Raw genomic sequence first — 12,002 nt, forward strand, 5'->3', positions numbered from 1 at the left:
TGATTTGAGTCGAGAGGTCGAGGGCTTTACGCAAGTAATCTGTTACTATTAGTATATCTGAAGCTTGCACGAGCAAACGGAGCACCTGGTACTTTGTACGCCAGACACGCACATAAAAGTATGTACTTTGCATTGCATCCCAGGCACGCATACAAAAAGGAAAAGGAAGAAGGAAACACTTGATACCTGAATGCAGAAACACGCGTGGAATGACTTGATTGCTTAAGCCTCAACGAGACCACGGCTAGCTTACGTAAAAGCTTCTCCTCGATCATGAATCAAAAGTTAACGCTTCGTCACCGCCTTGGTTGGCATTGGTGATCTCCTCTCTCCAGCTATGCCATGCACATGTGCTCTCTTCGTTCCTATAGCTTCCGGCCTCATCATGCTCCATTGAAGGAGGGTGAGGGTCCTGTGCTCCAAAAGCCAACAGGTCCTAATTCATAAGATGGCAGACATGCTGCTGGGCTCCGCGCAAGGGGCCGTCGGGTCGCTACTTGGCCGGCTAACGTCGGCCCTCATCGACGAGGCCCAGCAGCTCAGCGGCGTCCGGAGCGACGTGCAGTTCATCAAGGACGAGATGGAGAGCATGCACGGCTTCCTGCTGCACTTCGCCGAGGCCACCGGCGACGGCGGCGACGAGGACCACCGGGTGCGCGCGTGGATGAAGCAGGTGGCGGAGGTGGCCTACGCCTCCCAGAACTGCGTCGACCTCTACGTCCAGAGCCTCGGCGCCGGCGCCGGCGCGGGGAGCTACCTCCGCCGGCTGCCCCGGCTGCTGTGGACGCTGCCGGCACGCCACCGCATCGCGAGTCAGATCAGAGAGCTCAAGGTCCGGGCTCGGGAGGTTGGGGAGAGGCGGATAAGGTACGGCGTCAAAGCCCCTAAGGAACAGAAGCCCGCCAAGGCTTCGTCGTCGCTGGCTGCCGGAGACGATGAAGACAAGGAGCTGGAAGACGCTCGGCGCCGTGCTTCGGCCGAATTCAAGCCGGCTGCCCCATTATTGGAGCAATTATCTCGGGACGTCTGGAAGAAGACGACACTACAAACAGAAGAAGACGCAGAAGCTGCTGCGCCTGCGCCCAAAGTAATTGCAATCTTGGGGGATCCCGACAGCAGGACTAATTTTGCAAAGAAAGCAAAGACTTGGGAGGATTGGGACTGCATGGTTTGGATCGAGGTGGGCCCTTTCTGTACTCCCAGCCGGTTACTCCGGAGCATCCTGAAGAAGCTATCAGCTCCGGTGCCAGATCAGTTGGAAGCATGGGGCCATGAGAAGCTTGTGGAGAAGATTCGGCTGCATCTGAAAGATAAAAGGTTCTTGGTTGTGCTCGACGACTTCTGGGACCGGGATGGAACTCATCTTTGGGATTGCGTGAAATCCTGTTTCCCTCCCGGCGACTGCACTCCGGGCAGTAAGATAATAATTACCACAGGGTACCTTCCTCAAGCCAAGTCGCTTGTCCCCTCTGAAGTGTATGACGTATCAAGCTTGCAGTCTGACCACCGCAAAGAGCTTATTTATTCTTACTTGGAGGAAGCAATGGGCCTAGTCAACAGCAACAACCAAAACCGTTATGATCTCTGTGATGTTCTAAGGGACATCATCTCAATATTAGTAGATGCAATCCCCACATGCAACTTTTTCCTTCATGTTCTCTATGGTAATCCTAATAGGACCATAGATGAGTTTCAGAGATTGTTACGGGACAAGCTTGGTTCATCGCCGAACAAAGCAAAGCAAGTACTAAAGTTTGCTTACGATGGCCTGTCGAGCAATTGCAAGAGTTGCCTTTTGCATCTGAGCATTTTCCCTTTGAAAACAACCTTTGGGCAGACAGGATATGCTGCCCATTCACGGACAAGATTGGCCATCTTTAAACGGGCAAGATTGGTACGAAGATGGGTTGCTGAAGGCAGGGTAAAGAAAACAGGCAGACTGATGAGTGCCATGGATGAAGCTGACCACTGCTTTGATGTGCTTGCTGCCCACAGATTTGTTATTCCCAAGGACACCGATGCTACCGGCAAGGTCAAAAGCTGTGTGATGAATGATTTCATCCATGATCTTATTGCTGAGATCGCTAGAGAGGAAACCAGGGACAACATCAAGCTTCCACCAGACTTAGCTCATCGCCTTTCAATGAGCCATGAATTCCAACTCGCGCAAGCTGTGCAGCAAGTACATGCAACCCGTTCCAACACCACAACGACAATGTTCTTGGAATTGCTTCCTTCATCAACTAACTTGAGGGGCCTGGAAGTGCTTGATCTAGAAGATTGCAAGGAATTGACGGACCACCATCTGAAGAACATTTGCAACCATGTTGTTAAGCTCAAGTACCTAAGCATCCGGAATACCGACATTACCAAACTGCCCAAGAAGATTGGCAAGCTCCAGTTTCTAGAGACTCTAGACATTAGACAAACAGAGGTACGAGCTTTTGCCAAAAGATACACTGTGCTTCCAAAGCTAAAGCATCTACTTGCCGGTAATCAACCGACTGACTACATTAGCTTTGACAAGCTCCAGTACCAAGAGACTGACGTTCGACAAACCAAGGTACGAGTTTTTACCAAAAGACGTATTGAGCTTCCAAAGCTAAAGAATCTACTTTCCGGTGATCAACCGACTGGCTACATTAGCGAGGGCAGCACAAGAGTAGAAAAACCATTTTTCACTGTCCAGATGCCCCATTGTATTGGGGCCATGACAGAACTGCAGGTGCTATCCCACATTGCAGTTTCCAGAAATGCCAGTGAGCTGACTGGAATTTGCAACCTAATTCATCTGAGGAAGTTAGGAGTGGTTCTCCAGGACCCTGAGGGACGAGCCTTCATGCATTTGTACTATGCAATTGGGAATCTGACCAGAAGTCTTGTCTCTTTGTCTATCCGGATCATAGCTAACAACGTTAATGCAGACATGGGCATGGAAGAGATATTACTAATACCTCCAAAGTATCTACAGAAACTAGAAATCAGTGGACTCATAAATGGACTGCCTCCTTGGGTTGAAAAGCTCAAGGAACTTACGAAGATAACCCTGCATAAAACTCCACTGTCACCTGTGGACATTAAAATCCTTGGCATGCTCACTAGTTTGCGCTACCTTAGGCTTCAGGAGAAGTCATCCAGTGAAAGAACACTAGCCTTCAGCAAAGATGGATTTCAAAGCCTCGTGTTCCTCGTTATAGAGTTCTCAGGCATCACTAGCATCAGCTTTGCTGATGAAGCCACCACTCCTCAGCTCCAGAAGATAGTTTGGTCTTCGAGTATCGACCAACTTTCTCTTTCTGGGATCGAGCACCTTCGAAACATCAGAGAGGTTAATCTGAAAGGCAACTTTGACCTCGGAAGGGTGGAAAGAGCAATTGACGCAAACAAAAACAAACCCATCTTGAAAGCAAACAGGACATGATGCTCAGAACTAGGACCTGCCATCTCTGCTCCTTAACTTCATTGCACGCTTCAGCTTCAACACTTAAATTGTGGCCCATGTTTACCAACCTTTCAGTCTTCTTACATGCTTAAGTGTCGGTTTGTACAAGTTTATATGCACTTTCTTATGGTTACTTCGTAGGTGTCCTTTTATTCGACCTTTGTGTTGCATGATGTAAATTAAACTTGTATGTCATGTGCTGTAAAACTGGACTTATGTGTTGTGTTTTATACATGGTTATCATTCATTATTTCATTCCCCCCACAACATTTCCTTGGTTGAACAAGAATCTGCAACTGTGCCATCTGTGTCTAAAAAGAGAAAAATTAACATTAGCTTGAGTGATGCCAAACATGTAGGAGTAATTGATCCGTGCATGGAAGCTATGCTACATCTACTTGATTAAAGTATTGTCTCTGCAATGTTGCGCAAAATGTGATAGACATACATTTTTACTGTGGCCCCAGGGGCGGATCTGCAGGGTGCTGCAACACCCCTGAGCCCATGATTGTCCATGTAATATTAGCCTCTTGATCCTGAATTTTGTACATAAAACCTGAAGTTAGCTTAACTGTCAATGTCTCGGCACCCCCGATCTCAGCTCCGCCCCCTTTGGCTCCAATCTAAGCGAATGCTAAAAACTTGGTTCATGTACATTTTTTGATAGCCCAGTTTGAACGCTTGGTTGGGCTTGGACATTGTTTCAGGTTACTATAACATTAGAAAATCTGGGGCAAGCGTTGCCGCCCCTCAGAAGGGCTGAGCGGTGCAGCTTTGGAGGACGGGGTGTTACAAATAGTATCAAAGCCGACCCTTGTGGTTGCGCGTACGGGTCAATGTGCGGGCATATGGCGCATGGAGCGTATGGGCCCGGAGGGGACACACAGCATGGCATGTAGCGCCGCGCACTGGACGTACGGTCGTGAGCTAAGAGGGAACGTTCCTGGACATTTGCCCAAATGTGGGTGAGTTGGACCAACGAGGACGTCAAGTTCTTTGAGGAGGGTGTATGTGACATCCGGCACAACTTTAGATGGTCCAGTAGTGGTCCATAAGCGCAGGTGCGCATGCGTTAGTACCACCTTGCTAGTTGAGCAAGGGTGGAGTCAACTTATAAGCTTTTATCCACCAGCTATAGCACCTTCAGATTAATTCTTTTACACGAAGTGAGGACGAAAGTGTAAGTAAGGTGTTATGTGTATGTGTGCCCGCCCCTCGAAAGGGCTGGGCGATGCGGTTTTCGAGGACGGGATGTTACAAGCCATAGCACCTTCAGATTAACTCTTTTACACGAAGCGAGGATGAAAATGTAAGTAGGGTGCTACGTGTACGTGTGCCCGTCCCTCAAAAGGACCGGGCGATGCGGCTTTCAAGGACGGAATGTTACAAGCTTGGGCTGGCCAATGGAGGGCAATATGCGCTTTTGTTCTTTGTATGACGGGAAAAATGCAAAACAATATGTACATGTGCATGCGACAGAAATACTGATTCTCCATCATATTCAAGAACTCTTGCACTCCATAATGACAATACAATAGTGTTTCTCTGTAGATCAGAATAACGTGTCGGGGAAATTTCCATTACCATGTGGCTGTTGTAAGTTAAGCACAAGGAATCAATCACTTTGTATGCTAATGTGAAAAAACGGCGGTACCATAATGAGCTATTAGCACATATATATCGTGAGAAGCTCTGGAAGAAACTGTTTAATCACCAACATTTTCCCTTCTCACGACAAATAGCATCTCCGTGCAGCCATGCACATATATTCGGTGCAGGAGGACTGCAAAGAGCCCTCCGTGCAGCCCTGCCTCGATCTGCCGCATGGCCACAAAGCGGATCGGACGCGCGCCTGAGGAGAAAGTAGGAAGTAGGAACGGGCCGCATGCTCATATGGCTTGGCTAACCCAGCGCGTAGCCGCCGGGGCGCCGCCGCACAGGAAGCTCGATTGGCTTGACCGGAGCGTCGCCGGCGCACAGGAGGCTCGACTCGCGCACCAATTTGCTAGATGATTCACCTCGCGATTTGGCAGCTCTCAGCAGGCCAGACTAGCGATCGCTCGAATCCATTTTAATCCATGTGCAAACAAAATCTCTCTGAATCTACATTCTACAATTTGACCCAAACTCATTCAGTTGTGAAGTTCATTCAGTTCGGTAATGGCATTCTAGGCCGTTGAAGCTTATTATTCTGAAGCTCATTCAGTTCTGAAGTTCGGCAGTGGCATTCTAGGCCGAGCTCATTCTTTGTTTACTGTTTGTGCCTGCCTCTATGCAAAGTAATGCTTCCCAACCTACAACTGCTTGAGCGGAACTGTTATAATCAAAATATTCCTTAGTTCCTCTAATGCAAAGATGAGCTGTTCAATGCTGACCATAATGAAATTACCCTGACTAGCCATCTCTTTCTCTGGGTGGTACATTCGAACATTCTTGACGGCGAACATTGTTATTATCTTGCGAAAGCTTAGTGCCATACCTGGAAAATTTAATTTGAATGAATTAAAACAGACAGTAAATTAACAAGGGTTACAGATACAGCAAGAGCTACCCTGCTGACATTTCCTGGGCTGCAATCGACGGTCGAGGTGGCCATGCTGTTAGAAGTTAGAACCCTGCAACGACTGTGCTGCAGGAGCCACCGTCGGCGGGGGAGCCGAGACTCTCGGCGGCGTGGAGTACGCGGGCGGCGTCGGAGGTGCAGCCCTGGCGGTAGATGTTGCAGAGGCTCACGTCAGGGGCCTCCCTATCGTGGGAGGGGAGTGATCGACGAGGTGCTCGGGCCCGGCGAGGTCCTGTAGTGGCGGCGGTGGAGGAGGCTTGGGGACTGTGATTGGGGAAAGCGGCGAGCGAGGAAGGGGAACGAGGAGGAGAGCTGGCCAGCTGAGATGAGCGAGCCTGAGCCGACGCGAGGGCAAAGAAAACCACTCCTGAGCCGAGCGATGCCTCTTCCACGCTGTCCCGTCCGATCTGCACGAAGCACCACGCGGCAGAAATCAGAGACAGGGCTGCACGGAGGGCTCTTTGCAGTCCTCCTGCACCGAATTTTTTTCCACTCCGGCGTACTCTAGCTACTACCAGATCCATCTAAATTTGGTTCCTATGCTCGTTTCCCATTCAAATCAGCATTTTCCAACAGCAACCAATTTTTACTTTATAGGACTACACAGTTATACTGGGCGTGAATATATGCATGAATAATAATGGAATCCGTGAGTTAACCACCACCAGTCAACAGAGAGCGAGCAGCCACAACCTAGCAACCAACGATCCATCAATGTTTCACGAGCTCGCTGCGTCGTCGTCACGACCGATCAAATCCATCCATGCATCGGCTGCATGATTCATCGGTTGAACTCCCAACCTACCCTGCCTAGCTGTTGGAGTAACTCCAAACTCTCCCTTCTATACCCTGGCCAGCAATATATATTTGATCCATCGATGAGAGCATGAGCATGCACGTAGCAGTAGAGATCGCCGGAGATGGACTGCGGGAGGCTCGCGCTCGTGGTGGCGGTGGCGGCGGCGGCGATGGCGTCCTGCGCCGTGGAGACGAGGGGCGTGGCCGCGTCGGGCGGGCCGTCGCCGTGCATGTACATCTTCGGCGACTCGCTGGTGGACAACGGCAACAACAACAACATCCTGAGCCTGGCGCGGGCCAACTACCGGCCCTACGGCATCGACTTCCACGAGGGCCCCCCCGGCCGCTTCACCAACGGCCGCACCATGGTCGACTTCCTCTCCGACATGCTCGGCCTCCGCCCGCCGCTCGTCCCGCCCTACGCCACCGCGAGGCCCGCCGACCTCCCCCGCGGCGTCAACTTCGCCTCGGGGGCCTCCGGCGTCCTCGCCGAGACCGGGAACAACCTGGTCAGTATGTCGTCTAGCTCAGTACCGCACGTACACAACCTTGCTGTCGTCGTCGTCGTCGTCGCCGGCGAGCTGATCACAATTCACAAGAGCTTCGTTCCTTGTGTTGTTGTGGCAATGGCAGGGCGGGCACTACCCGTTGTCGGAGCAGGTGGACCACTTCCGGGCGGCGGTGGCCGCGATGGGGAACTCGTCGGCGTTCCGCGGCAGCGCGGCGAGGCTGGCGGAGCACCTGGGGCGGTGCATCTTCTTCGTGGGGATGGGCAGCAACGACTACCTCAACAACTACTTCATGCCCAATTACTACGACACCGCGCGGCGGTACAGCCCGCGGGACTACGCCGCGCTCCTCCTCCAGGGCTACGCCGCCCAGATCACCGAGCTCTACGGCCTCGGCGCCCGCAAGTTCGTCGTCGCCGGCGTCGGCCAGATAGGCTGCATCCCCTACGAGCTCGCCAGGATGAACAACGACAACCAGCCCGACACCCCCTCCTCCGTTGGTAGCGAAGACATCGCCATCTCCATCGGCATCGGCGGTGGCGGTGGCGGTTGGGGTGGCGGCATCGGTGTTGGGAGATCATCGTCGACTTCATCAAACCCAAACGGTGGCAGCGGCAGCGGCGGCGGTGGAAGCTACAGTGCGACGAACCCGACCCTGACGCCTGCAGACGCCGGCAGTGGTGGCGCGTGCAACGAGACGATCAACAGCGCGATCGCCATCTACAACCGCGGCCTGCTGGACATGGTGAAGCGCTTCAACGGCCGCGGGCCGCAGCAGCTGCGCGGGGCCAGGCTGGTGTTCCTCGACACGGTGCAGAGCGGCAAGGACCTCGCCGCCAACGCCGCCGCGCACGGGTTCACGGTGCTGGACCGCGGATGCTGCGGCGTGGGGCGGAACAACGGGCAGATCACATGCCTGCCGCTGCAGCGGCCCTGTGACGACCGGAGCGCCTACATGTTCTGGGACGCCTTCCACCCTACGGAGGCGGCCAACAGGATCTACGCCGCCAAGGCCTTCGGCTCCAACTCCACCGCCGAGGCGTACCCCATCAACGTCAGCAAGCTCGCTGCCATGTGAACGTGCATGCTCCATCTCGGCTCCGAATCAATCCACCCAATAATTTCGTTTCAATTTATATGTGCTTGTTTTAATGGACTGGTTTGCTGATATACATGTGCACGTTATGTTATAACGGCCTATTGCAACGTACAAAAATCAAGAGTTAAATGTACGATTAGGCCCCATTTGGCTGGGCTCTAGGAGCGGCTCCTCGAGCGGCTTCGGGAGAAGCCCTGTCAAAGGGCGCGCAACGCCCGAAAGGGCTCCGGCTCCGGCAGCTTCACCCCGCGACCCCGCGAATCCCACTCTCAGGAGCCGTTCCGGGGAGGCGGAGCAAAAAAGCGAGCTCCCACGGCTCCTCCTCCTCGTTTCCCACCCTTGCCCTCAGGGGAGGGCCCGCAGGCAGGTGGAGGCGGCAACAAGCGTTGCGGAGACGGCGATGGGCGGGAGGCGGTCGACAGCAACGGTGGGGGCGGAGATGGGCGGGAGGCGGACGACGGCGACAGCCGGGAGGCAGGGGCGAAGACGGCCGGGAGGCGGGGGTGAAGGCGACCGGGAGGTGGACGACGGCGACAGTGGGAGGTGGGGGCCAGCCGCGGGCGGTGGGGGCAGGCCAGCAGCGGGAGACCAGGAGGCGGGCAACGGGGGCCAGAAGATGGATAGGGAAGAGAGAGAATGGGAGGCCAGCGGTGGAAGAGTTTAGGGTTTAGGGTTTAGAGAGAGAATGGGAGGCTGAAGGAAGTGAAAATAAATAGGAAGAGAAAAGAAGGAAAATAAATAGGAAGAAAAGAAAAAAAAGAAAGGAAAAGGTATTATGGGTATTTCATCTTATCTAACCATTTTAAGGGCCTGTTTGGGAGGAGGGGCTAAAATTTAGCCCTAGGCTAAAGTTTAGCCCACTCAAGGGCTAAAATTTAGCACCTAGGGTGTTTGGATGGGAGGCTAAAATTTAGCACCTAATAGTCAAAATGACTCCCGTACCCCTGCTTTTCTCCTCCCGCGCTGCCCCTCCCGCCCGTGCTGCGCTGCCCCTCCCGCCCTCCTTGCATGCATGCGCTGGCCCTCCTTGCATGCATGCATGCGGTGCGCTGGCCCTCCGTTCTCCTCTCTTGCACTGCATGCATGCATGCCTCCGTTCTACTCTCTTCTTGCACTGCATGCATGCATGCCTCCCTTTCTTCTTGATTCTTCTCCTCTCTCTTCTTCTCTTTCTCTTTCACTCTTACACAGTACATGAGAAGGGAATATTATGTCTATTACAATGTCCAACAACTCCAAAATTAAACTAAAAATACATTATCATTACAACATTGAAATCAATTTTTTTAAGACCTATTGTACAAGGCATGAGCTATTTCATCTCGAAATGCATTCATGTTGCTATCTTCATCTCCTCATTGGGTACTTGTCCTATCTCCTCCGCGGTTTGAAGTTTCGGGCATTGGAATAAAATTTTCATCACAATCGTACAAATCAAATTCCCTATCGGCAATACCATTCTCTCGAATAAAATTGTGAATTGCCATGCATGCCACAATAATTTTACTTTGCTTGTGCATTGGAAAACTTGGTATACCCATTAGTATCCTCCACTTCATCTTCAAAACTCCAAAGGACCTCTCGATAACATTTTTAAGGGATGAATGTGCATAATTAAAGGTCTCTTGCATACCTTTGGGCATTGGACCATTACGAAACTTCGGTAGATGGTACTTCGTACCCTTGTAAGGTGCTAGGTAACCGGGATGGTTAGGATACCCCGAATCAACTAGGTAAAACTTGCCTACAAATGAAGGCAAACTTGTTAGGTAAAAGAACTAGACAACATATAAGGATAAATGTAAAGACTATCGTATAGAAACTAGTGTACCTGTAGGAGGATGTGGAAACTTGTCACCGTATTTTTCTATGGCATCACTGAACACTCTCATATCATGGACCGATCCAGGCCATCCACTAACAATAAATGTAAACCTCATGTTGAAGTCACAAATAGCTAGCACATTCTGTGTGGTATACCCATGTCTCCCTGTATATTGCATGACCTTTTCACTTGGCACCACAACTGGAACATGTGTGCCATCTATAGCTCCTATACAGTTGTTGAAATATGGAGCAAACCGAGGGTTTAGTAATCTTTTGTGCACCGTCTTAAATTGAGGGTCGAGTGGCCTAATATTATCTACTGCTAGCTTAAGAACAGTGCATAACACTTTGTCGAACGTACGGCTTATTGTCTCCAACGACCTCACAAATCGATCCTCAACTTGCCTAAGTGACTGCGGTGCACCAAGTATCTATAGGAACATTCCTAAAGCCTCCACTGTTGACATATCTCGAGTCCCTCTCAAACCATAGGAGTCAACCAATAAATCATGAAGTTGATGAAATAATGGGCAACTCATCCTAAACATGTTATAACAAGAGGTCGTATTTGACAATGTTTCATTTACCCATTTAAGGCCCGTCACTGTTGCAACCCTCCTTGGAGCTTTGTGTATGTAAGATTCATAGTACATACCGAGGGTTAACATCACATTGGCGAACTCCCGATTCCTCTTACGACAGTGCATTATGAGCTCCATAGTTTCATCTTCACTAGATAATTCTTCCGTAATATGATTATCCTCATCATCACTTGAGAACTCAGTTGAAGAATTAGTATCCTAAATCATAAACAATGCAAAAGGTTAGTACTATTAGATAGTACCACTATTCATTTTCCATCATATAACTGTTAGCAAGCAACTATTTCATCCTAAATCAGTCACACTACTCATTTTATTCAAACAACTCGGTTCAAAGACAAACAACTCAGTTCAAACAACTCAGTTCAATCAACTCAGCTCAAACACACTAAGACAACAAAGTAGCAAACAACTCAATTCAACAAGCCCTAAACTAATACATCTTGTGTTCCTCACACTATCTCTTTAAGAAATCAGCCTAGCTTCAGGACTTGGGATATTGCAGAAGAACTCTCTGTACATTCCATCTTTAAAAATGCTCAGGCAAGCATAGTACTCAACACTATCAGGAGCAGCACCACATTCTAAGGTCAATTCTTGACACTTCTTCAACTCTGCTCTTTCCTTCATCTCCTTGGTAGTTTTCTCGTCCACCTTCTTCTTCAATATCTTGTGGTGCCTAGCATCAGATTCAACCCATTTATTCAACATCTTGTCCATAACCTGAACCATAGGGCTCTTGGACTTCTTTCCACGACTTGTGGCAGTGGACCTAGTGCTAGTACTACTAACCCTCTTCCTGCTATTAGTACTAACTGGGCTGTCATCACAATCAAAAGGGAACCCCTGCTCTCCAGGAAGTTCTTCATCTTCTTCTCCAGGTTCTCCAGGAAGTTCTTCATCTTCTTCTCCAGGTTCTTCATCTTCTGCTCCAGGTATGAAGGAGGTAGACCCATCTCCTCTAGCTGATCCATATACTCTAGAACACCATATTTGAATTTTTTACATTCTGATTTGGGACCCTGCAAAACAAATACAATGGTGGTTAAGAACATAACTATCTCAGAGCATAACATAAGACAGGAGGTTACACAACACTGAAATGGGACTTACCTTTGTGTTTTTCTCCCACCACCAATCTGGAGCTGTGACAGTACCATTT

General features: G+C 50.3%; 2 protein-coding genes across 2 annotated transcripts; both read left to right on the forward strand.

Moving 5' to 3' along the window:
* Positions 1-278: 278 nt before the first annotated feature.
* LOC117855871 (disease resistance protein Pik-2) lies at positions 279-3,690 on the forward strand. The gene has a single exon (XM_034738269.2). The coding sequence runs from the start codon at positions 449-451 to the stop codon at positions 3,419-3,421; it is 2,973 nt and encodes a 990-aa protein (XP_034594160.1). The 5' UTR covers positions 279-448; the 3' UTR covers positions 3,422-3,690.
* A 3,191-nt stretch (positions 3,691-6,881) lies between these two features.
* On the forward strand, positions 6,882-8,480 carry LOC117857998 (GDSL esterase/lipase At1g33811). The gene is made up of 2 exons (XM_034740947.2): positions 6,882-7,312; positions 7,437-8,480. The coding sequence occupies exons 1-2, from the start codon at positions 6,926-6,928 to the stop codon at positions 8,388-8,390; spliced, it is 1,341 nt and encodes a 446-aa protein (XP_034596838.1). The 5' UTR covers positions 6,882-6,925; the 3' UTR covers positions 8,391-8,480.
* The last annotated feature ends 3,522 nt before the right edge of the window (positions 8,481-12,002 follow it).

Source organism: Setaria viridis, chromosome 5 (assembly GCF_005286985.2).
Source record: "Setaria viridis chromosome 5, Setaria_viridis_v4.0, whole genome shotgun sequence".
In the NCBI taxonomy this organism is placed as follows: Eukaryota; Viridiplantae; Streptophyta; class Magnoliopsida; order Poales; family Poaceae; genus Setaria; species Setaria viridis.